The sequence below is a fragment of the Dipodomys merriami genome, unplaced genomic scaffold (genome assembly GCF_024711535.1).
Source record: "Dipodomys merriami isolate MVZ:Mamm:240054 unplaced genomic scaffold, mDipMer1.0.p SCAF_10, whole genome shotgun sequence".
In the NCBI taxonomy this organism is placed as follows: Eukaryota; Metazoa; Chordata; class Mammalia; order Rodentia; family Heteromyidae; genus Dipodomys; species Dipodomys merriami.
This window is the reverse complement of record NW_027202271.1, coordinates 13,765,329-13,788,721: the sequence shown is the minus strand read 5'-3', so window position 1 is coordinate 13,788,721 and position 23,393 is coordinate 13,765,329. Positions and strand designations below refer to the sequence as shown.

The 23,393-nt window shown below is 50.4% G+C and overlaps 1 protein-coding gene across 2 annotated transcripts in view; it reads left to right on the top strand.

The window, feature by feature from the left end:
• Positions 1–755: 755 nt before the first annotated feature.
• The window catches only part of Faim2 (Fas apoptotic inhibitory molecule 2), a 40,166-nt gene continuing 17,528 nt past the window's right edge, over positions 756–23,393 (top strand). The window contains exons 1-11 of one of the 2 annotated variants that reach the window (XM_070040776.1): positions 756–898; positions 3,722–3,917; positions 6,849–6,952; positions 7,350–7,414; positions 8,291–8,344; positions 15,901–15,951; positions 16,234–16,273; positions 16,794–16,831; positions 17,715–17,802; positions 18,029–18,124; positions 19,907–19,960. In XM_070040776.1, the coding sequence (XP_069896877.1) occupies positions 884–898; positions 3,722–3,917; positions 6,849–6,952; positions 7,350–7,414; positions 8,291–8,344; positions 15,901–15,951; positions 16,234–16,273; positions 16,794–16,831; positions 17,715–17,802; positions 18,029–18,124; positions 19,907–19,960 (801 nt within the window). In that variant the 5' untranslated portion in view covers positions 756–883. Of the gene's footprint in view, positions 899–3,721; positions 3,918–4,753; positions 4,871–6,848; positions 6,953–7,349; positions 7,415–8,290; positions 8,345–15,900; positions 15,952–16,233; positions 16,274–16,793; positions 16,832–17,714; positions 17,803–18,028; positions 18,125–19,906; positions 19,961–23,393 lie in introns of those variants that run through there. The other variant, XM_070040785.1, reaches the window with a different exon arrangement.

The window sequence follows — 23,393 nt, the reverse complement described above, 5'->3', positions numbered from 1 at the left end:
GAGTGGATTCTGGAATTAGGGAAGGATGGAGATGGGGAAATGGAGGCTGACGGGAGGCAGGAAGGGAAGGGCTTGGAGAGGCTTGATGCCAGACCTAGAAGTATCTCTAGAATGAACTGTTGAAATGGCCCAACAGAATGAAAAAAAGAGATGCTACATCCCCTCAACCACATCTCAAGAGAAGAACAGAGGACACTCTTGCTCTGTTTCACAGATGAGAAAACCCAGGCCTGGGAGAGATAGCCAGTAGCATGTAGAAGGCCAATAGAAACTCAGGGTCCAGGGATCCTGTAAGGAGCAGACAAGGTAGACAAGATGCCCAGTCTACTGTGGATGATGAAATAGACGGTGAGAAGAGAAAGACAGAGACAAAAACCAGGGCCACATCCAAACAATGAGGCCAACCAGGAGTCTGGAGCCTGTCTGCAGCAGAGATGGCGGAGAGACCAAGGCCCTGACACCAGCTCTGGTTACCAGCAGGCTGGCAAGCAGGCAGCATCAGCTGGTCGGGTGTCACGGAGTCCCCCGCACCTCCTCCTGCATCCCCCCTCCCCCGGCCTCGGACTCATCCACTTGGGCTGCTCCACAGCATCCTGCACTCCTTGTCCCAGGGGAGGGGTGAAGGTACTAGGGGAGCCCCAGCAGAGAAGGGGGTAGGACAAGCCTCCTCCCTGGACTTGCTAATCTGCAGCATCCTCTTTCGGTCCATCCCCCCCCCTCCCCCCGCTTTCCCTGCGCAGATGGTACGCTCCAGTCTGCCTGGCCCGGCTGCAGTGGATGTTGCTAGAACCCACGCGGGGGAAGGAAAGAGACGCATACAGGCTGCGGTGACCCCAGCGGCCGCCCCTGCCTCAGGGACGCCTCTTCCTCCAGAGACGGCACCATGACCCAGGGAAAGGTACTGGCATCTTTCTCCCCGCTCCCTGCCACGCCAGCCCCCCAACCCCCTGCCTGCACCCATCCTCCATCCTCGGGACTCCCTGTATCCCTGTCATCCTGAGCCTGCTTTCTGGACCACTCTACGCAGTCTTCAGTCTTCACCGGCTCCAGTGTGTAGGTCCTCTGTGGCCCTCACTGAAATCAGAGGACTCCCTCAAAAATGCCCACTTCAAGGAATAAGTTAGCTCTTCCCATCCCCAAAGCTCTTCTCTACCCCCAGCTCTCTTTCACCCCCTGCTTTGGCACTGCAAGACTTTTCAGATCATCCAGCCTGGGTGATCTGTGTGACTGTGTGATTGTGTGATTTTGTGTGTATGTGTGTGCACCATGAGGCTTGAGGGGCAGCACCTATGAGCATCCCTTCCACGGCAGACCTACCCTGTATTTTTTGAGCCCTCCGTGAATGTCTCTCACAATTCGCTGTCATTATTCCTCATCCAGAGAGCTGGATACATCTCCTATGGTTGGGGGTTGCTGTGGCAACCCTGCATCAGGATGCTCTGATTTTTTGTTTTGATTTTGGCCAGTATGAGACCGAATAAAAACATAATCTCCTCCCCCCCCCCCTATAGGCCTGAATTGGAGAGGAGGTGTTGGGCAGAGACTTAGCTGGCCCAGTCTGGTTATGTAACATCAACAGCCTGTGGAATTATACAACCACTAGGGCCTAGGGCAAAGGGGGAGGGTCCTCTGGCCCTCTGTTTGGAGATAGTAAGGATTGGGCAGAGAAAATAGGAGAAGACCCTCCCTATCCCCACTTCTATCTTCTGAGACAAACCTCAGAACCAATAGCATCTTTCAGCATTACCCCTCAGTATTACCTGCCCCCCTTTTCCCTGTTTTTAAGCTAAGCTCTCTTTGGAGCCTCAAAATGATGTCATTGGGTGATACTACCTCCTGCCATTGGCTAGACATCACTTGGGAATGCCTTATGCATGTGGGGTGGGGGGAAGGACTAGAAGGCTGAAGGGAGGGACTGAGTGGCCAGAGAGGGGCTGAGGTAGGTTTTCCTGGGCCTGCCCACAGATGAAGGGGGTCAGGGAGTGGGAAGGATGAATTCCCACAGTTGGTCCTTCTCCAAGGTCTGGGGATGTTGGGGATGGTATAACTGAAGAGCAGCCCTTATATGAGCCTCCCTTCCACTCCTTACCTCACTGCACCAATCACCCATCACTGCTACTTTCTTTCCTGGAGTAACTGGTCCCTGCCTCCTCAGCCCTGCTCCACAACTCCCAACACAAGTTTTCTGGGAGAAGCACAAGCCTCCCCTAGCCTCAGGGTCCTTAGAATGCATCGAACCAACCAGAAGACTGGGTTGACCAGCCGGCAGTTCTACAAGGAGCTTACCCACAGTCTTTCTCAGCAGTTCTTCAATTCAACCAGGCAGACTTAAATAAACAGCACCTTCTGAGGTCAATGCCTGTTTTTACATTCACTGCCATGCCAATCTCTCCTTTGCTTGTCCTGGCTTACAGCCTTTCACCAAGGTGAAATTGCTCATCATGGGACTGGGGGCCTATGGAGTTTGAGTCCTAACAAGCTATGGGTTCATTTCCTTCTGGACCTTGCTTTCCTCATCTGTTTAAGCAATGTCTTGTGGATGTCACTCCTTTTCAGCAGTGACATTCTGTGATTCTGGTTGGAGGAGAGGCTGAGGACAAGGGGGGTGGGGGAGCTGCCCTCCTTCCACCCTGTGATCCCCTTCCTCTTTTCTCTCAAATCACTTTCCCTCTCTCTTTGCTGCCTTTCTCTTTCCCATCCTTCATTCTCCTTGTATATGTCCAGCCCAGCAGAAGGGGGCCAGTCCTAGTGGATGAAGACTACGCCAACAGGCCATGTGTGGATATGTGACCTTGCATGAGTCACTTTAACCTCTCTGGTCCTCAGTTTCCCTTATTTGAGAATGGGGACTGAAATACAGCAAGCAAAGTGGCAGGAAGATGGAATGAAGGAAGCTTTTTTCCAGTACTTTCAAGGGTCTGTTGTGGGCCAGATACTTTTCTGGAACCATAGAGACCCAGTGAGAATGAACACTACTAAGAATTTCTTCCCTCCCTCCCTCCCTTCCTTCACTTCTTTCTCTTCTTTTTTGTTTTTTTTTGGGGGGGGGTCTGGTCATGGGGCCTCAACTCTGGGCCTGTCCCTCAGCTCTTCAGCTCAAGGCTAACACTCTACCACTTGAGCCACAGCACCACTTCCGGCTTTTTTCTTTTTGCTTATGTGGTGCTGAAGAATTGAACCCAGGGCCTCGTGCATGCAAGGCAAGCGCTCTACCACTGAGCCATCTTCCCAGCCCACTTCTTTCTCTTCTTGTCTTTTTGTGTGTGTGTGTGTGTAGGGGGGGGAGTACCAATCTAGGGACTTGAACTCAGAGCCTGGGCATTCTCCCTGAGCTTTTATTATTTTTCTTTGGTCAAGCTAGCACTCTTCCCCTTGAGCTACAGTTGTACTCCTGGCTCCTGGACTTCTTTGCTTGGGCTGGCTTCAAACTGCCATCCCAGATCCAAGCCTCCTAAGTAGCTAGATTTACACCCACCAGCATCTGTCTAGAATTTTCTTTTTCCTGTGCTCATCTCAGCCAGTGTGTGCCCTTGGTGGGCCCCAATGTCCCTGAGTTCAGTCCTGCCATCTATAAACGAAGGAGGTTCTCGTCTGTGCCTTCCATCTTCCCTAGCACAGGTGGAAGAGCACCTAGGGAGGTTCCAGGAATCGAGGGGCTGGTGAGGAGGGATTGGAAGGCTCTTGTTCCCTGATGACTGTCTCTCTGCCTCTACCCTCACAGCTCTCCGTGGCTAACAAGGCCCCCGGGACGGAGGGGCAGCAGCAGGCCAATGGTGAGAAGAAGGAGGCTCCGGCAGTGCCCTCGGCCCCACCCTCCTATGAGGAGGCCACCTCTGGGGAGGGGCTGAAGGCTGGGGCCTTCCCCCCAGCCCCCACGGCTGTGCCTCTCCACCCAAGCTGGGCCTATGTGGATCCCAGTAAGTCTTCTAGCTTCTGGAGTATGAAGCATCAGGTGGGAGTGGGGAGTAGGTGTAAGTTGCCCACGTGTGATGTACTGTGTGGTTGTTGTGTGAAGCTGTATTATCAAAGGCTTAAACTTTGGAGGACCATTTTGTGAAAAGAGAAATGTGATGTCTGTAGTCTGGATGGTCTTCGATAGGGAAGAGGGGACTTTCTCCCTCCACTTGATTGAGCTAGGGCAAATAGAAGTGATAGATAGTGGACAAAAGCCAGGGTCTAATCTAGAGGAGAGATGCAGACAAGGTGTCAGGGAAGTGAGTGGTTAGGAAGGGGCAGAGTAACCCCCGCAGCTGGGCATAGCTATGACTGGCCCAGGTGTCAGTGATGGGGTGCAGCACTTACACAGTGAAGTAGAGTTTCCACAGAGGCCCTAAGATTGCTGGGGATCTGGGACAGGGCTCGGGATTCAACTCCTCAACCGCTGTCCTTGTCTCCCTGCCTTTTCCCTAGTCTTTGTTGCCTTCTGAGGCACAGTCGGGGGCAGGTAGTGTGGGCACGAGCCCCGTGTTATTTGCAGCTAGATGTAGTCACAGGTACCCTCGCCGGCAGTGATCACTCCTGTGGATCAAGGAACCAGCAATGAGAGCTCCATTGCAGGGCTGAGCAGCCAGAAACAGTTTTGTCTTGGAGCTAGGAATGCACAGCTGCCCATAGGCTGCAAAGAAGGACCCTTCTTCTGTCCTCTTCAGCCAATTCAGGGTGCTCAAGAAGCTCTTCCATCTCCCCTCCCCCCACCTTCTATCCCATCACCTGTAAAATTCTAGAAGGGATCCAGGGACAATGCCCCTACACAGCCTCAGCTCACAGGAGTGAGTGACCACTACTATGGCCTATACCTCTTCCCACAAAGCCCATGGGCATAAAGGCCTGAGGACCAACCCTAGAGTCAACTACCACCGGATCCCAAAAGGTCTGATTTGTGGGAGCCCTTCTCTCTGCCCCCTGACCTTGTCAGGACTGCTCCCTCCCCACCCCACCCCCCTCTCTCCTCTGTACCCCTCTGCAGCCTGGCCATTTGGCTGGCAGAGGAGTAGGCAGAAATGTGAGGTATAGGGTTAAAGGTTGATATCTAGGCCCTGAGTAGATTGCTGCTTTGCTTCAAGAAATATTTTCCAAGAAACTGTCAAGGCAGAAAATGCTATATACCTTTTGGTCCACATGTGATACCTGCAGTGTCAGCAGTGATCTCATTTGAGGCGTGCACAGGACTGCCAGGGTCTCTTCTTTGCAGAGTGGACTTGTATACCACATGGTGCCATAGAAGCAGTGGCATAGGCCTGGGCAGGTCACCTGGCCCACCTGCCTGTCCAGGAAGGTTTCCAGAGCAAAGGGCATCCACATCAAGCTCTGAAGGATGCTGTGGGTAAGCCTGGTAAAGAGACAGAGAAGAGAGCTGAAAGAATAGGATGCACAGAGATCCAGAGGCAAGAGAACAGGTGGAGAAAAGGAGAAAGGAATGTGCAGAAGGCTGAAGGACTCTAATCATGAAGGCTATGTGTATGTGAGAAAGATAAAGAGAGCGAGAGGGAAAGAGAGAGGAGGGGGAGAGAAAAGGAGAGGGAGAGAGAGCGAGAGAGCGAGCGAGCGAGCGAGTGAGAGAGAGAGAGAGAGAGAGAGAGAGAGAGAGAGAGAGAGAGAGAGAGAGAGAAAGAGAGAGAGAGAGAGAGATTATGTACTGGGGCTTGAACTCAGGCCTGGCACTATCCTTAGCGTTTTTGCTCAAGGCTAGTGCCTTACCTCTTGAGCCACAGCTCTACTTCTATCTTTTTTTGGTGCTTAATTGGAGATAAGAGTCTCATGGACTTTCCTGCATGGACTGGCTTTGAACCAGATCTTCAGTTCTCAACCTCCTGAGTAGCTAGGATTATAGGCATCCAGTTCCCATGGAAACTTTATTAGTAACTTGAATTTGAATGGTGTGCAGTGGGGAGACCTGGTGGGAGCAGCAGAAGGGACCAGAGTGGACACATTTGAAGACTTTGGAATAGCCATGAGGAGGTGCATAAGAAGAGGGTATAGTCCCCACCAGGCACGGAGCTCACAGGCATTCATTTTTATCTCCTTTGGTCCTTATGAAGTAGGCATTACCACCCCATAGCAGAAGAGGCTCAGAGAAGCATGATTCAAAGCCAGCCTGGGCAAGAAAGCCCATGAGACTAAGAGTCAGAAGTGAAGCTGTGTGACTCAAGTGGTAGAATGATAGCCTTGAGTTTAAAAAAGCTCAGAGACAGCTCCCAGACCCTCAGTTCAAGTCCCAGGACTGGTGAAAAGAGTGAACCTGGAAAAGGTCATGACTTACTCTAGGTCACATTAACCATTCAGATCTACAGGACAATGGACCCACCTGTGAGTCTACTTGATTGTGGAGTCCATGCTCATCCAAAAGCCTGAGTTCTGAGACCAGGTCCTGAACCTTTGCCCCTCATTCCCACCACTTTCTTGACCTGTCCTCCAACCTCAACCAGACTTTGGCTTCCAGCCAGAGCATCAGAAGCTCTGATGTTCTCAGTCCCCAGCTCTCAACGGCCTCAAAGCAAGCTAAGACCCAGAACTTTGATCTTGGTTTGTGCTGAGTAGCCTGGAAAATGGCTGTCCCTTTTCTGGTTCTTGGACACAAGGAGCCAAAGTGTCCACAACTGGGGATGGACAGAGCAGAGGGAAGGGACACATTTGTATGGCAGAGCCCTAGCCAGGGTGGAGGGAGAGGGAGGGGAAAGAGTTCATTTCTGGGACCCAGAGCAGGAAGATCCAATGAGAAGAGGGGGTGGGCTGAATTGGGCTGGAGCAGGAACGCATCGGTGGTCCCCAGAACCAGCCTGAGGGGAAGGCAGCTTTAAGCAGGTGGCAGGTTCACAGCCCTGGTTCACAGCCCTGCACCTGCCCACCAGGCAGCAGCTCCAGCTATGACAGTGGTTTCCCCACCGGACATCATGAACTCTTCTCCACCTTCAGCTGGGATGACCAGAAAGTTCGCCGTGTCTTCATCAGAAAGGTACTGACTTTCTAGGACTGGAGAGGGTTGAGTGGGCTGATTGGGGACCAGCCTCTGCCTGCAGAAGCCATTCCCCCCATCTTCTCTTGCCATCCAGCTCATGGCGTCTACTCATTCAGTGTCACCCCAGAAGCCGCCTGCACATCTCTGGGTCCTGTGGGGGCTGCTTCCTTTGGGGGGAGGGGTCCTGACTATAAGGTACCTTTCTTTCCTTCTTGTTTTGGGTCTATCCAGGACCCCTGAGAAAGAAGGTCAAGAGCCCAGAAAATGTAGCTAGAAATTCCAGTGGATTCCTAGAAACTGGGGGAAGGGGAGGGGTCTCCTTGAGCCTAGGTGGGGGAGGGGAACTGAATCTACCTAGCTTCAAACTGAGCTCCCCCTTTCCCCCCCCCTCCAGGTCTATACCATCCTGCTGATCCAGTTACTGGTGACCTTGGGTGTTGTGGCTCTCTTTACCTTCTGGTAAGTTGGTGGTGAGGGCTGCCACCTCTAGGGGCATCAGACCTCGTTTACAATGTTCCCTTGGTAGCCTGCTGCCAGTGGTTCATGCCTGAAATCCTAGCTACTCAGGAGGCTGAGATATGAGGATCGTGATTTGAAGCCAGCCTGGACAGGAAAGTCTGTGAGATTCTTATCTCCAATTAAACATTAAAAAAAACAAAACAAAACCCTGAGAGCTGAGAAGGTGGCTCAGTGGTAGATTGCTTGACTCCCATGCATGAGGCCTGGGTTCCATTCCTCAGTACCTCATTAACAGAAAAAAAAAAAAAAAAAGCCAGAAGTGGTGGTGTGGCTCAAGTGGTAGAGTGTTAACCTGGAGCTGAAGAGCAGAGGGACAGTGCCCAGGCCTAGAGTTCAAGCCCCATGACCAAAAAAAAAAAAAAAAAAAAGGCTGAAAGTGAAGTTATAGCTCAAGTAGTAGAGTACTAGCCCTGAGGAGGGGGGGGGGGGGAAACACTCAAGGATAATGCTCAGGCCTCAGGCCTCAGGGATAGAGCTCAAGTACCCTTGGAGAGATTGGATGGGGAAGGTCAGTGGAACCCTTTAAGGATGGCCAATGTGAGGAGATCCCATCCAATGTGCAGAGGACTTGGTGACCCTCTTGGGCAGCAGGTGTCCATGAGGCAGACACACTGCTTGACCCCTCCACCAGCCACACAGCCAGGCATTCTTAGGCTCCAGCCTATGATGAGATCCAGACTCCTGTCCCTCCAGGGACCACATCCCTCTCCCTTCCTCCAAAGTCCTGAAAATTGTGTAGGGTAGGTGCCAGATATTGACCCAGAAGCAGAGACCTTGAGTAATTTCTGATTCTCCATCTCCCCTTTTTTTCTGCAGTGACCCCGTTAAAGACTATGTCCAGGCCAATCCAGGCTGGTACTGGGCATCATAGTAAGTATACCCCAGCCTCACCCCTTCCCAGAGAAGACTCCTGTGTGAGTGCAAGCCTATGCCTTTCCCCCACTCTATGGGGACCGTCTTCATAAACCCTCCAGCCCTTGTTCCATCTTGCTGGCTGTAGAGCCTAACCAGAAGTCTCACTTGAGGTTATTTGGAACTGATGAGGCAGGCAGGAGGTAAGGACAGACTCTAGTACCTGCACAAGTTGAGAGACCCAGGACTGGAGAGACACAGTACCTTGGCTATAGAGGGAGGGCCCTGGAACACCTTGAACCACACTAATGATAATATTGCTACTCTTATGAACATTGTTATTAATGCTTATGAAATTATTAATCATAACAACCACCACTTAAAGAGTGCCTAATAAGGGCTGGGTATTGTTCTGGGTGCTTGGTGTACACTATTGCATTTGATCTTTACCTGCATTGGCTACGATTACCTCAGAAAACGAAGGCTCAGAGAGGTTAGGTAATTTGCCCAAGGTACCACAGGTAGTCAGTAAGTGATTTGTCTATGGTTACATAGCTAGTCCATGGTAGATCTGGGATTCAAGTTACAGCTTGTGTCCTTAATCCCTCTGCTTGGCAGTCTCCTTTCAGCCCTTGAGCCACTGGCTTCTGTTAATCTCATATTCTTTAAAGAACATGGTAGGGAATTTAGGGAAGAGGTTTGAAGTTGTAGATGATCCTGGACCTACCTCTTACTTGCATGATTCCAGGTAAGATCCACCCTGAGGTCAGAGAACTGCTGCTCACTCTCAGTATCCCTCCACTGCCACTGTGGGCCCAGCCCAGTCTGAGGCTGCTGGGAGAAGAAGGCCTCTGCCTGCAGGGGGCGGTGATGGGTGGAACTAGCCACGTGCTCAAGGGCATTGTGCAGGAAGATGGGCGGAGGGAAGCTAGCACACTAGGCTTCTCAGTCCACATAGGATCAACCAGGAGGGCAGATCATTTCCAAGAGATGAGTGGCTTAAAGCAAAAATCATGGATGTGAGAATGCATGTGGTATGTGTGATATATAAGGACCTGGACAGATTGGGAGCTGGACAGGGATCTCAGACAGCAAGTGGGGGGGAGGGAGGGACACACTAGGCGGGGGACAGATCCTCAGGACTTAGGAGCCTGCACACTACACTGCCCTGCCTGTTTCTGCATAGAGAATCTGATAGGAAAGTAGGCTCAGCTTAGGGCCTTTCCTAGGATGCCCCATCTGCAAACCAGAGGGAGGCCTATGTCTTGGGGCACTGAGAAACACTGTGTGTAAAGCTAATGAGACCCCCAGGGACAGCCATCTCAACCAACCCACATGGCAGGTTGGCATGGCTCCCGACACGTCAGCACTGTCTGGCAGCCTTAGCCCCTTGAGAACTTAGGAGTGGAGTTCTTGGGTGGCTCTCTAGCCTTCTGTGGGAGGGTTTTGGGGACACCATGCTCTATGTAGATGAAAACAGGGGAAAGCCCAGGAACAAGCAAGCTCAGCAAACAGGGCAGAGTCTAGTCCACTCGTGTGTGTGTGTGTGTGTGTGTGTGTGTGTGTGTGTGTGTGTCTGTCTGTCTGTCTGTCTGTCTGTCTGTCTGTCTGTCTGTCTGTTGGGAGTCTGGAGAGAGGGTCATGAGAATTTGGCTTCTAAGTGGTAGAATCTAGATCATCTCTTCACCTTGTCCAGACAGAGAACAGAAATGTGCTGGCTGGCTCCAGGGTAGATGCAGGTGGAGAGGAGAAAGGAGATGGATATGGAGTGAGTACCTTTGGGTGTTTGGAGCCCCACTACTAGGATGCCCTTTTCCTACAGGAAGCTGACCTGGGATTCTTCCCTGCCCTCTTCTCACCCCTCAACTCATCCCACTTGGTCCCAGAGCAACTCCTGTTGGAGTCCTGGAGTATCTTATGGCCTTTAGCACACCAAGTGCTCCCCCCAGACACTGTCCTGGTGACTTCCTTTGTGTGTGTGTGTGTGTGTGTGTGTGTGTGTGTGTGTGTGTGTGTGTGTGTGTGAATCCTGGGGCTTGAACTCAGGGACTGTGTGTGTGTGTGTGTGTGTGTGTGTGTGTGTGAATCCTGGGGCTTGAACTCAGGGACTGGCTGCAGTCCCTGAGTTATTTTGTTTTGTTTTGTTTTGTTTTTCCTGTCTGCTCTACCATTGAGCCACAGCTCACCTTCCTGGCTTTTTTTTTTTTTTTTATCCAGTCGTGGGGCCTGAACTCTGGGCCTGGGTGTTGTCCCTCAGCTCTTGAGCTCAAGGCTAGTTGCTCTACCACTTGAGCCACAGCACCACTTCCGGCTTTTTTTCTTTTTGCTTATGTGGTGCTGAGGAATCGAACCCAGGGCCTCAGGCATGCAAGGCAAGTGCTCTACCACTGAGCCACCTTCCCAGCCCCTTCCTGGCTTTTTTATGGTTAATTGGAGATGAGTCTTATGGACTTCTCTCTCTGGGCTGGCTTTGCATGGAGATCTCTGCCTCCTTGGTAGCTAAGATTATAGGTGTGAGCTATTGGTGCCTAGTCCTTAACCTCCTCCTTTTAGAACAGCAACAATAACAAAGAGAATATTTTAAGTTCTTTTCCTATTCATGAGGCCCTGTGCAAAGTGCTTTTCAAATAATTTTCACTCATCCTTTCAATAACTTACCAAACAGGTACTATAATTACACCCCTCCATTGTACAGATGAGGAAACCGAGGCAGAGAGAAGTTATTGCTTCCTAAGTAGCAGAGCCAGGATAGAAACTCAGGTGTGTCTGATGGTGAAACTCATGCCCTTACCATATGTACTCTGCTATCTACAGGACTGGGTCCTAGAACAGGACAAGTTGGGGAAGGACTTTGGGTTTGGTAACTAACCTTCACCTGAGTCTCACTCCCAGTCCTGACACTCTTGTAAACAAACCATCCCAGGCCCTGAGGCTCAGTCTCTGACGTGCATTCAGCTATTCACTCTTTCCTGACTCATTCTTGCCCCCTGGGGCACCAGACTCCCCCCCCCCCCCACACACACACACGTTACACGAGCTTTGCTTTCCCAAAGTCCCTGTTGCCTCTGTCCATTGGGTCCTCACCTTATTGTCTGATTGCTCCCACTGAGCCAGAATGGCTGCTGCAGAACAAGGAGGGAAAAGCCAGGAAGAGGAGGAAAAGTGGGAGACTGTCTACCAGAAAGTTTTTAATTACATAATAGTAGCTCCCATCCAGGAGCTGTGCCTGCACCAAATGCTTCATCTGCAGCCTCTCCTCGGGCCAGTACCCATCTTCCTGTTCAGCCAAGCAGGGAATTGAGACTTGGCTATTAAATGACTCATCCACAGCCACACAGTAGTCAGAGCAGGCCAGGGTTTGTGAGTGCTGGCACTTGGCTCTAAAATTGCACGATAGACCCTAGATCTTGGGTTGTTCTATGTTTTCACCTAATTCTTTGTTAAGGGTTGAAAGACTGGAGAAACAAGGCCCTTGCCCTCAGGAAGCTTCTAGTCTGGCCAGTGTGACAGGACCCACACCCAAGAAACACATACACAAGGATACTATTATTGTCATTGTTGTTAAGTGACTGACCAGTGACTCAAATGAGATCAAAAGAAGAACGGGGTGAAGCCTGGTACCAGTGGCTCATGCCTGTAATCCTAGCTATTCAGGAGGCTGAGATCTGAGGATCACGGTTCAAAGCCAGCCCAGGGTAAAAAGTCCTTTCAATTAATCACCAGAAAACTAGAATGGTGCTGTGGCTCAAAGTGGTAGAGCACTAGCTTGAGCAAAAGAGCTCAGTGAGCCCCAAGTTCAAGCCCCACAGCAAGAAAGAGAATGAGGTCATGGGCAGCACAGATCTGCTGACCTGCGTGAGCAGGGTGACAAGTTGATAGGCTTGTCTCAGCTCCTCCATTGCCTGGTTCTATTTGTTTTCTCTTTTCATCCATAAATATTTAAGGAGCAGCTACCAGGTGCAAGCCCTCTTGGTTAGCTGGTAGGAAAACAGATTAATATCTGGGGCATCAGGTGAGCTAGTCATGATCTGGGGTTAGTTGAGGGGACCCCATGGTGCAGAGAAAGCCTCCTGGAAGAGGAAGCCTCCAAAGACTTGCTAGCCAGTCCTTTGCAGCAGGACTAGAGTGGCAGGCACAGCTTGTGATGAGAAGGGTGGGGTGGAAGGGCAGAGCATGGTGAGAGCAGAGCTGGAGAGATGCTGGACTTTGGAGCCATGGGCTGGATGGACTCACCTGTAGCATGGAGGGTGGAAGGCAGGGCTGGAGGCAGGAGGACCAGGAAAGAGAAAGAAGTGGCCCACCCTCAAAGGGAGGTGGTGGAGAAGGAGGGGAGATGGCAAATTTGTGAAGTGCCTGAGTAGGAGGATTAACAGATCCAGGTGATTAATTGGGCGTGACAGGATAAATGTGAAGAATGATGCTGAAGCCTCCAGCTGGGTGGCTTGGCAGATGCACAGCATCTTCTGCAGGATGGGGAGAAATACATACATACATATATCTCAGGTATATATATATGTGTATATATGTATATGTACATATATATGTGTGTGTGTGTGTGTGTATATATATATATATATATATATGGTCTGCCTATTAGGCAGCTGGATATTTTAGTCTAGGGTGGAGGAGGAAAATGGAGATATGAAATATAGGGTTCAGTGATGCTGTGGCTCAAGTAATAAGAGTGCTAGCCTTGAGCTGAAGAGCTCAGGGACAGTGCCCAGGCCCAGTTCAAGCTCCATGGCTGACAAAAAAGAAGAAGAAGAAGAAGAAGAATGTTGAAATATAGGTTCAAGTGAACCCACCTAGGGAAAATGTGAAGAGAGTAGATCCTATAGTGAAGGAACCAGGCATGTTCAGACTCCCTGAAAGAAACCTAGGAGTGTCCAGGGAGAGAAGAGGGACCCAAAAGTGTGTCATTATGGAATCAGAGAAACAATAGGAGTGACCAGACATGGAGAAGTCTGGTAAGGTAATGACAAGTTAGGTCAGGTAAGTGTCAATTGGACTCAACAAGGTCAGCCTGGTGTAGCCAAGCCAGCTGTCCTTGAGGCAGAGGTGGAGTTTGCTGGGTTAGGGACATGGAGAAGAAGACATCACAAGTGGAGACAACTTTGTCAGGGTAGATAGTAATTGTAGCTAGCTGGGAGAAGATGTAGAAGATACAAAAGGGTTGAGGAAATCTTTAGTAGGGAGGTTAAAGAAGGAGATCATGGGGCTGAGAAGGTGGCTCAATGGAAGAATGTTTGCCTTGCATGCATGAGGTCCTGGGTTTGATTCCTCAGCATCTCATAAGAGCTGAGGGGCTGAGGGACAGCGCCCAGGCCCAGAGTTCAAGCCCCATTATCAACCAAAAAAGAAAGAAAGACAGAAAGACAGACAGAAAGAAAGAAAGACAGAAAGAAAGAAAGGCAGAAAGAATGAAAGACAGAAAGAATGAAAGACAGAAAGAATGAAAGACAGAAAGAATGAAAGACAGAAAGACAGACAGAAAGACAGACAGAAAGACAGACAGAAAGAAAGACAGAAAGAAAGAAAGAAAGAAAGAAAGAAAGAAAGAAAGAAAGAAAGAAAGAAAGAAAGAAAGAAAGAAAGAAAGAAAAGAAAAGAAAGAAAGATAGATCATGGCCAGATACTGGTATTTCATACTTGTAATCCTAGCTACTCAGGAGGCTGACATCTGAGGATTGCAGACAAATCCAAGAGACTCTTATCTCCAATTAACCAGCAAAAAGCCAGAAGTGATACTATGGCTCAAGTGGTAGAGTGCTAGCCTTGAGCACAAAAGCTAAAAAGTGCCCAGGGTCTGAGTTCAAGTTCTAGGACTGACACAAAAGAAAAGAGAAGGGAATGGAAGGGGAAAAGGAAGGAAAGAAGAGGGAAAGATAGGAGAAGAGAAAAGGTCATGTTGAGGGATGAACCCCAGAGCTGAGGCTGGGGGTGGTGGGGGGGGAGGGGAGAAGGATTGTCCTAGGAAGGGAGCAGAGGGATGGGAGTGTCATGTCACCACATAAGGTTTGCAGATGACAGGCTAGGAGCCAGAAGAGCACCACCTCATTATCTCATATTTTTCTGGGACACATCAGGTAGCCAGTTGGACAGTAAGGCAGCCTGAGGGGTTTGGAGGAGGAAGATGTTTGGAATTGCTGCTGTGGAGGGTAGGTGAGAGACAGAGGAAGGAGATGGAGGAAGGGGCAGTGCCGCCATGCATTGATGGTGACACTAACCTTACCCTTGAACCTTCATCCTTCATGCTTTTTTGCCTCCCAGTTACTATTTCTGGATTGTCCCCTTCTGCCTCCCACCACACATGACTCCCTGATCCTGAAATTCATTCCATAGGTACCACTTCCGGCTTCAGCCAGGTATGGATGAGATCATAGCCTAGCAGGACTGACCAACAATAAAATAACTAAAAGAGGGTCTGGGAAGGTGGCTTAGTGGTAGAGCGCTTGCCTTGCATGCATGAGGCCTGGGTTTGATTCCTCAGCACCACATAAGCAAAAAAAGCTCAAAGTAGTGCTGTGGCTCAAGTGGTAGAGCAACTAGCCTTGAGCTGAAGAGTTGAGGGACAGCGCCCAAGCCCGGAGTTCAGGCAAAAAAAGTAAAAGATTTCTTCTTACAGGTAGTTACTGGAAGAGGCAATGTAAGGTAGTGGTTATAAGTGAGCTCCCTGGAGGCTCCCTGGGTTCCAATCCTGCTTCTGCAACACGGCAATTGGTTGACCTTGGAAAAGTCACCTAGCCTTACTGTGAAGCAAGGAGGATTGTCTTGGTATCTGTCATGCACTTTAAAAACTCTGCCTAAACTAAGCGCTAGTCTGTAATCTTATCTATTTAGAAGGATGAGATCTGAGGACCACAGATCAAAGCCAGTCTGTGAGATTATTATCTCCAGTTAACCAGCAAAAACTATTGTGGAGATATGGCTCAAGCAGTAGAGCCCTAGCCTTGAATGGAAAAAACTAAGCAGGAATATGAGACCCTGAGTTCAAGTCCCAGTACTAGAATTCTCTCCCCCAACCCCCCACTCTGCTTAGTACATAGAAAATGTATATTGGAGCTTTTAAAGTAATAATTAGTGGCTGGGCACCAGTGGCTCATACCCACAATCCAAGCTACTCAGGAGGTTGAGATCTGGGGGTTGCAGTCGAAAGCCAGTCCAGGCAGGAAACTCCATGAGACTACTTCCAATAAAGTATTCAAAAAAGCCGGAAGTGACATTGTGGCTCAAGTGCAAAAGAGAGCTCAGAGACAGCACCCAGGCCCAGCTTCAAGCCCCAGGACCAAGAAAAGAATAAAATAAAATAACAAGTAGTATCCTTAAGGCCACTTTAGGTTGCATGGTCAGGAACAGCTGTCCTATGGCTCTTCCGATTCAGCTAGGAGCAGACTCATCCTATCCTCTCTTCTGGCATTAGACCACCAAGCAGATAGGATAGCCATGTTCTTCTCCCTGCCCTCACCACCCTGCCTGGTACCCTATGGTTAAGGGAGGCAGAGAGTAGAATGAAGCAGGGGCTAGAGGGAGGGTCGCATCTGGATGAGAACTTACCCATCTGCCTGTCTCCACAGTGCTGTGTTCTTCGCAACCTACTTGACCTTGGCTTGCTGTTCTGGACCCAGGTATTATTGATAACAGTTTGGGGATCTCGGAAAGTCCTGACCCCAGCCCTAATTCCCACCGAGGTGCTGTGCACCCCTGAGAGGGCCCCATCATCCCTCTCTAAGGCTATCCATTAGTCCAGTCCTTCACTGACACCCCTGAGGTGGGAGCAGGGTCGATGGACAGATGGGGGCACAGGGGAATATGGTTGAGGCCAAAGGCTCTGATAAGTCTGCAGGGCAGGAGGGATGAGACCTCTCTTTGTAAATAACTCTGGTCTGAGGCCCTGGCTTTCCTTGCAGGAGGCACTTTCCTTGGAACCTGATTCTGCTGACCGTCTTTGTAAGTGATTGGAGTAGATTGGAGACAGAGGGGGGTTGTGTGGACAGAAGGACAGAAACAGCAGCATGGCCTCTGAGGGCCAAGGACTGGGGACATCCCAATGCGAGGTTATTAGGGGGCAGAGGCATTATGCCCCACTTCTTCCAGCAAGACACCCACCCTCCCTTTCCAAAGGGCTTCAGCCTCTCCCTCTGCATTTAGTCTCTGTTCTTCATGCTCTAGTTTTTATGAGGTTTATATAGGAGTCCCAGAGATAGGATAATGGGGGTGGGGTCTTACCAGGGGATCAGAGCAGGTCTGCCTTAGTGAGAAAGGAGATTTCTGGCTGAGAAGTCTACAAGCTGGACTGAGAGATGCTATTCAGCTGGGCCTGAGTCCCGAACACGAACCTATGTCAGGATGAAGCCAAATTAGCATGGAGAGCCACATGCATGGGTAGAGCTCTACGCTAGACTTGAGGGTGCCTGGGCCCTTTGAGTCTGAGTACTGGAACATTCCTTTACCCTGTCTCCCCTTTCAGACTCTGTCGATGGCTTACCTCACTGGGATGTTGTCCAGGTAAAGGGGGTCAGGTAGAAGGAGTGGAGAGGTTTGCAGCCAGGATCTAGCCATAGCTGAAGAGTGCTGACCCCAACCCCTATCATTCCTGCAGTCACTAGAATGGAGGCAGAGACACTCAGGCAGGCTGAAACTTTAGCTTAGAGCTCACTCCTTGAGCCCCCACCTGACCAGTGGCTCTGGACCTACCCAGGTTAGTGGGATAGGTGTCAAGGATGGTGGGAAGCAAGGCAATTCCCCTCAGGCTGCAGCTCAAAAATCCCCAGAGCGGAGTGCTGGTGGCTCATGCCTGTAATCCTAACTGCTCAGGAGGCTGAGATCGGAGGGTCATGGTTTGAAGCCAGTCCAAGTAGGAAAATCTGTGATACTCTCCAATTAACCAGCAAAAAGCTGGAAGTGAAGCTGTGGATAACTTGGAACAAAACAGCTCAGGGACAGCAGTTTGGCCTTAAGTTCAAGTCCCAGGACACACACACACACACACACACACACACACACACACACACACACACACACACACACACACACACACACACACACACACACACACACACACACACACACACACACACACACACACACACAGAGCCCCAGATCCTGCTATTACCTGTAAACCACCTCCAAGCAGTAGCACAAACCTTTCCCACCCATACCCATACCTATTCCAGATCCTTCTTACAGGACAGTGAGTCTAAGCATGATGGGGGAGGGAAGGATCAGAAAAAAGACTAAGGAAGCTTAGAGAGGTAGGGTCCTGGGAATAGGGTTAAAGTTAAGACCATAGCTCATGAGATCAGATCCTGGCAGCAAAGGGTTGCCTGAGAGGAGGGCTACAGGGAGGGCAGACTGCTGGCGGAGGCTGATCCCCTCTTCCCACTGTCAGTTACTACAACACCACATCTGTGCTGCTGTGCCTGGGAATCACGGCCCTTGTCTGCCTCTCAGTCACCGTCTTCAGCTTCCAGACCAAGGTCAGCTCCCAGGCCTATGGGCAAGGGGAAGTGGCATGCGGGAGCTTTAAGCTATGGGGGAGGGGGCAGAGGTGGGGAGAGGTAATTGGGTGAGTTGGGTCAAGGGAGGCCATTTGGGAAAAAGGAAGACCGTAGGCTGCAACCTGTGGTCAGTACATGGTTCAGGGTGGGTTCCGTGGATTCAGTGCTGACAGCCCTCTCTCTTGTCTCTCTCATCTTTCCGTAGTTTGATTTCACTTCCTGCCAGGGCGTGCTCTTCGTCCTGCTCATGACCCTCTTCTTCAGTGGCCTCATCCTAGCTATCCTCCTGCCCTTCCAATATGTGAGTGTGTCTCTAGCCTGTAGGCCCATGGGAAGGGTGGGGAGGGCTCACTGCCTGGGTGCTGTCCTCTCCTGCACCCTCCAGGGCAGGCCCAGGGCCAAAGCCCTAGTTTGCCATCCTGTCCAACCCCTCTTGGCACCTGCTCCAGGCTTGTTGGCAGTGTCAGCAAGCAAACAAGGAGGCCTTTCTTTCTTGGCAGGTCTGGGCACCCCATGAGTCGCATCCGGCTTCACCTTTCCCATTCTCCCATGCCACTGGAGGGGTGAGGGAGGAGAGGGCACCAACTCTGGGTTCCTGATGGGGGTGGGGAATCAGCCTTGAGTCTAGAAAGGCAGAATCCTGGTGAGTGGAAGGAGGGTGAGGGCGGTGTGATGGAAGCAGTGCCCTCCACCACCCCCCTGGAGACTCAGCAATTCTCAGCTCTTCTAGTGACGTCCAGCCTGCCCTGGGGAATGCCAGCTGGGACTATATACGCACGCAGGCCACTGCAAAGATTGTAAAGGTAGATTAGGGCCATCACAGGAAGGGCATGAGCTTTGAATCAGTTGGAGCCCTACTGAGGTATCAAACTCAGCCAGGCTTGCTACTGGTCCCCTCATCACACATTATCTGCCAGGGCTGGGAGGGTTTTCCTTTACTCCCCAACCCATGCCATCCTAACCAGCCCCAGCCTAGAGGCATTTGGCTCCCTATCCAAGACATCAAGATTGGTTCTGCTGGCATTTCTTTGGCTCTTCCCAGGATCCTGTTGACGAAGGGAGGGACCGGAGCTGGCCTGGGGGCCCTCTGTGTATCTACAATGAGGAGGTGTTACAGGAAGGAGCCCTAGAACTTCAAAGAACCCATTATTGACTGAGGTCTAGCTAATGGGATGCCTTTGTTTCCAGGAATCTTCTGGAAAGCTTCCTGGGAGGCCCCCCCAGAGGGAAGGGTTAGCATGACATGTAGGGTTTTCACACACCGCTGGGTGCCTCTGAGACCTTGGGAAAGACCTGGGGGGGCAGAGGTTGGAAGGGGTGCTCTTTTGGCTTCCCAAAGCAAGGTCCACCATGCACAACTGGCAGACTTCAGATTCCCCCAACCCCACACACCCTGAATTTAAATCTACACCCTTGCACAGCTGAGTTCCTTGCCCCTAGGGAAAGTCCAGGGAGCCCCCTGATCAAGAGACAGACAGATTCCACACTAGACTAGGATGAAGGTAAACTGGGAGGCAGAAACAGCACCTAGCCAAACCTAGGAGGACAGGGAACTGGCTTCATGTGTCATCCTATTCCAGTGGGAGCCTAGGGCTGTATAGAGGGAAGAAATACCAGATCCGGCACTACAGGCTCATGCCTGTAATTCTAACTACTCAGGAGGCTGAAATCCAGAGGATCATGACTCAAGGCTAGCCCAGGCAGAAAATTCCACAAGACTCTGTCTCCAAAATAACCAGCAAAATGTAAGACTAGAGGCATGGCTCATGTGGTACAGCACCAGCCAAGCAAGCAAATAGAGCAATTATGAGACTGAGTTCAAACCCCAGTATCTGCAAAATACATGAAATAAATAAATACTTTAAAAATCAGGTTTGCTAGGAGCTCCTTGTCAGTCCCTCAGTGATTATCTTGGGGTCACCTCATCATACCATACCACCACCATGAGCACCCAGAAAATCATGGATTCCTCCCTAAAATGTCCACATGGAGTGAGGAGTTGTGCATGTCCTCTAACCTCTGGACTCAGCCCTGCTCACTGCCCCTGCTAGCCATCCTAAGCCCATTTTTCCTCTGCCCACAGGTACCCTGGCTCCATGCAGTCTATGCCGTGCTAGGAGCAGGTGTATTTACACTGGTAAGTTTGGCTCAATTCCTGAGGGGAAGGGAACCTTCTCAGCTTTATGATCATCTCACCAAGTCCCTCTCCCACCCCCTGTCTTCTTCACAGTCTGCAGGGCATGCTTTTAAAACACCCAGAGGTGGGGCTAGCTCAGTGCTGCCTTCAGGGAATTCCGTCTGGTGTCTCAGACAGATCAGCTGATCTGGGCAGGGGGCACAGATAGGGAAGAGATGCTCCTTCCTCTTTGGAGGGGTGGGGACGGGGAGTATCCTGACCAGTAGACTGAAGTAATGTTCTCCAAGGGCAATCTGGGAAGGAAGGCTTAGAGTCAGGGAGATTTACCTGGTGAGAGACTCTGTTAGATTCAGCTTGTTCTTTTCTCTCCCCACTGACCAAGACTGGTGATGATGATGGTTATGGTAACAATAATAGCTAATATTAACCGAGTACATGCTTTGCCTGAGCAAGTTCTCTGTATAGATTCTACTGTTAGCAAATGAAGATGCGGAAACCAAAGCTCAGTGATGTCAAATAACATACCGTGGTTGTAGAGCAAACTAGGAAGTGATGATCTGGGAACTTGGACTGTCTGATTCTAGAGACCCACTCAGGGTCAGATGCTAGGTAGGATGTTCCTGGAAGCAGAGGTCCAGGAGACAAAAGGTAACCTGGGACAGAGTAACCCAATCCAGGCATTTTGCTCAGATGGGCTCCAAGCACCTACGTGTGACCAGACTAGTCATCTGTGCTACCTTCACAGGAAGGCATCCAAATTAGACATCCAATGCCACTGGGCACAGCAACCGGGTGCCCTTCTCTTTCACGGGCATGTTCAGCTCCATTAAGAGGCCAGAGCTCCTGCCTTTAGTTACAGCCTCAAAAGCTCACGAGTGACAGGATGTCCACCACAACACAAACGAACTGCCTTCCAGCCAGATACCAGTGGCTCATGCCTATAATCCCAGCTACTCAGGAGGCTCAGATTTAAGGATTATGGTTTGAAGCTAGCCCAGGCAGACATATCTGAGAGGCTCTTATCTCCAGTTAACCACCCAAAAGCCAGAAAGGGAACTGTGGCTCAAGTGATAGAGTACAAGTCTTGAGCAAAAGAGCTAAATATAGTGTCCAGGTCCTGAGTTCAAGTCCCAGGTCCTGCACAACACACAAATAAACCAAAACTGTCATCCACACTGAAGTTCCAGTGTTAAGGGACCAGCATAGTCTCCTGGCCAGTAGAAGTGGGTCAGAGACTAGGACTCAGGTGTCCTGTGCCCAGCCTGGTGCCATCTTCAGTGCTTCTGTGGTTGCCCTCAAAGAAGATTTGTCTATTGGCTTAGGATTAAATAGAGGGGCTGGGAAGGTGGCTCAGTGGCAAAGCGCTTGCCTTGTATGCCTGAGGCCCTGGGTTCGATTCCTCAGCACCACATAAGCAAAAAGAAAAAAGCCGAAGTGGCGCTGTGGTTCAAGTGGTAGAGCGCTAGCCTTGAGCTGAAGAGCTGAGGGACAGCGCCCAGGCCCAGAGTTCAGGCCCCATGACCGGACCCAAAAAAAAAAAAAGGATTAAATAGAGATGAGGAAGTCTCCAGTGATTTTTCCTCTGTCTCTAGGTCTTTGTATATCTTTCTCTATCTCTGTTTCTCACCATAGGTAAAAGGACACAGGCCAGAACTGTGAACTATGAGCAGAGGCTTTAGGAGTTACATAGGGATCAAGCCAGAAATGGGGGGGGGGGTTTACAGTGAATTTATACATTCATCTTTGCCACAGACCTTTACTGAGCATCTACTATGTGTGAGGTGCCATGCTACATGCCCCGGGCCATGGTGGGCAGGAAGATCACAGTGTGTGACACATAGTAGAACTCAGTGGATATGGTACAATGAACCAAGGACTTCCAGCCTTGGCATCTGAGGGCTGGAAAGATCTAAAGTTCTAAGCCTTCCTCTTAGAGATGAGAACATCAGATTCCGTAGTTATTAGACCATTGGCCCAAAGTTTCCTGGCAAGATAATGGCAAAGTCAACTACATATGGGCTTGGTCAAGACTAGAGTGCCAACTTATCCCAGTCTACCTGGGCCATTCACTTCTACTTATTCAGGAACCCCTAAATCCTGGGCAAATTGTGATGATTTGGTACTTTAAGACTCTCTCTTAGGCTACTGGAAGGACCAGTGCCCTTCTATCCAGACCATATGTTTCAAAGCAAAATACTGTTCAAAAGAATCCAGTGATAGCTAGGCATCAGTGGTTCACACCTGTAATCCTAGCTACTCGGGAGGCTGAGATCTGAGGATCGCTATTCAAAGCCAGCCTGGGCAGGAAAGTCTGTGAGATTCTTATCTGCAATTGGCCACCAAGAAGACAGAAATGGAGCTGTGGCTCAAAGTGGAAGAGCACTAGCCTTGAGTAAAAAAGCTCAGGAACAGTGCCCAGGCCCAGAGTTCAAGCCCAGGACTGGTACACAACCCCCCAAAAAAAGATCCAGTAAGGAATTGAGCTGGGAGGGATGAAAGAAAGAAAGAGAGAAAGAAAGGAAGAAAGAAAGAAAGAAAGAGAAAGAGAGAGAGAGGGCTGGGAAGATGGCACAGTGGTAGAGCGCTTGCCTTGCATGCACGAGGCCCTGGGTTTAATTGCTCAGCACCACATAAGCAGAAAAAGCCGGAAGTGGCGCTGTGGCTCAAGTAGTAGAGTGCTAGCCTTGAGCTGAAGAGCTGAGGGACAATGCCCAGGCCCAAAGTTCAGGTTCCACAACCCGGCGAGAGAGAGAGAGAGAGAGAGAGAGAAAGAGAGAGAGAGAGGGGAAGGAGAGAGAAAGAGAGAGAGAGAGGGGAAGGAGAGAGAGAAAGAGAGAGAAAGAGAGAGGAAGTGAGGGAGGGAGGGAGGGAGGGAAAGAGGGAGGGAGGGAAAGAGGGAGGGAGGGAAGGAGGGGGGAGAGGGAGGGAGGGAGGGAGGGAGGGAGAGAGGGAAGAAGGAAGGAAGGAAGGAAGAAAACAGCGTAAGACTGGGCAGTATGGTTGGGAGGTTAGCACTTGCTGAGGACAGAAGAGGGGAAAAGTGACCCAGGACACAGAGGGGGCAGATGATAGAATTGGAGGAGGGCTAGCTGCACCCAAAGAGGACTAGGGTGTGTACTGGGCTCCACAAAGATCAGATCAGGCACGTGTGGGAGCTGTACATACAATAGAGCTGAGCGGATGATAAGCCCTTAAATCTGCTTAATAATCCCTTATGTTATTAGAATAATAAAAATAATCCCAGCCATCTGTTCTACCCGTTACATTCCACAAAAACACTTTCAATTCTATTGCCTCATTGTATCTCTACCACAGCTCTGGGAGGAAGGCAGCACTGATGTTATAAAATTTGCCTTCAAGAGCCAGTGCCCAAAGCCCTGAGCTCAAACTCCAGTACTGGCACCAAAAACAAAAGAGGGGGGGGGGAGAAAGA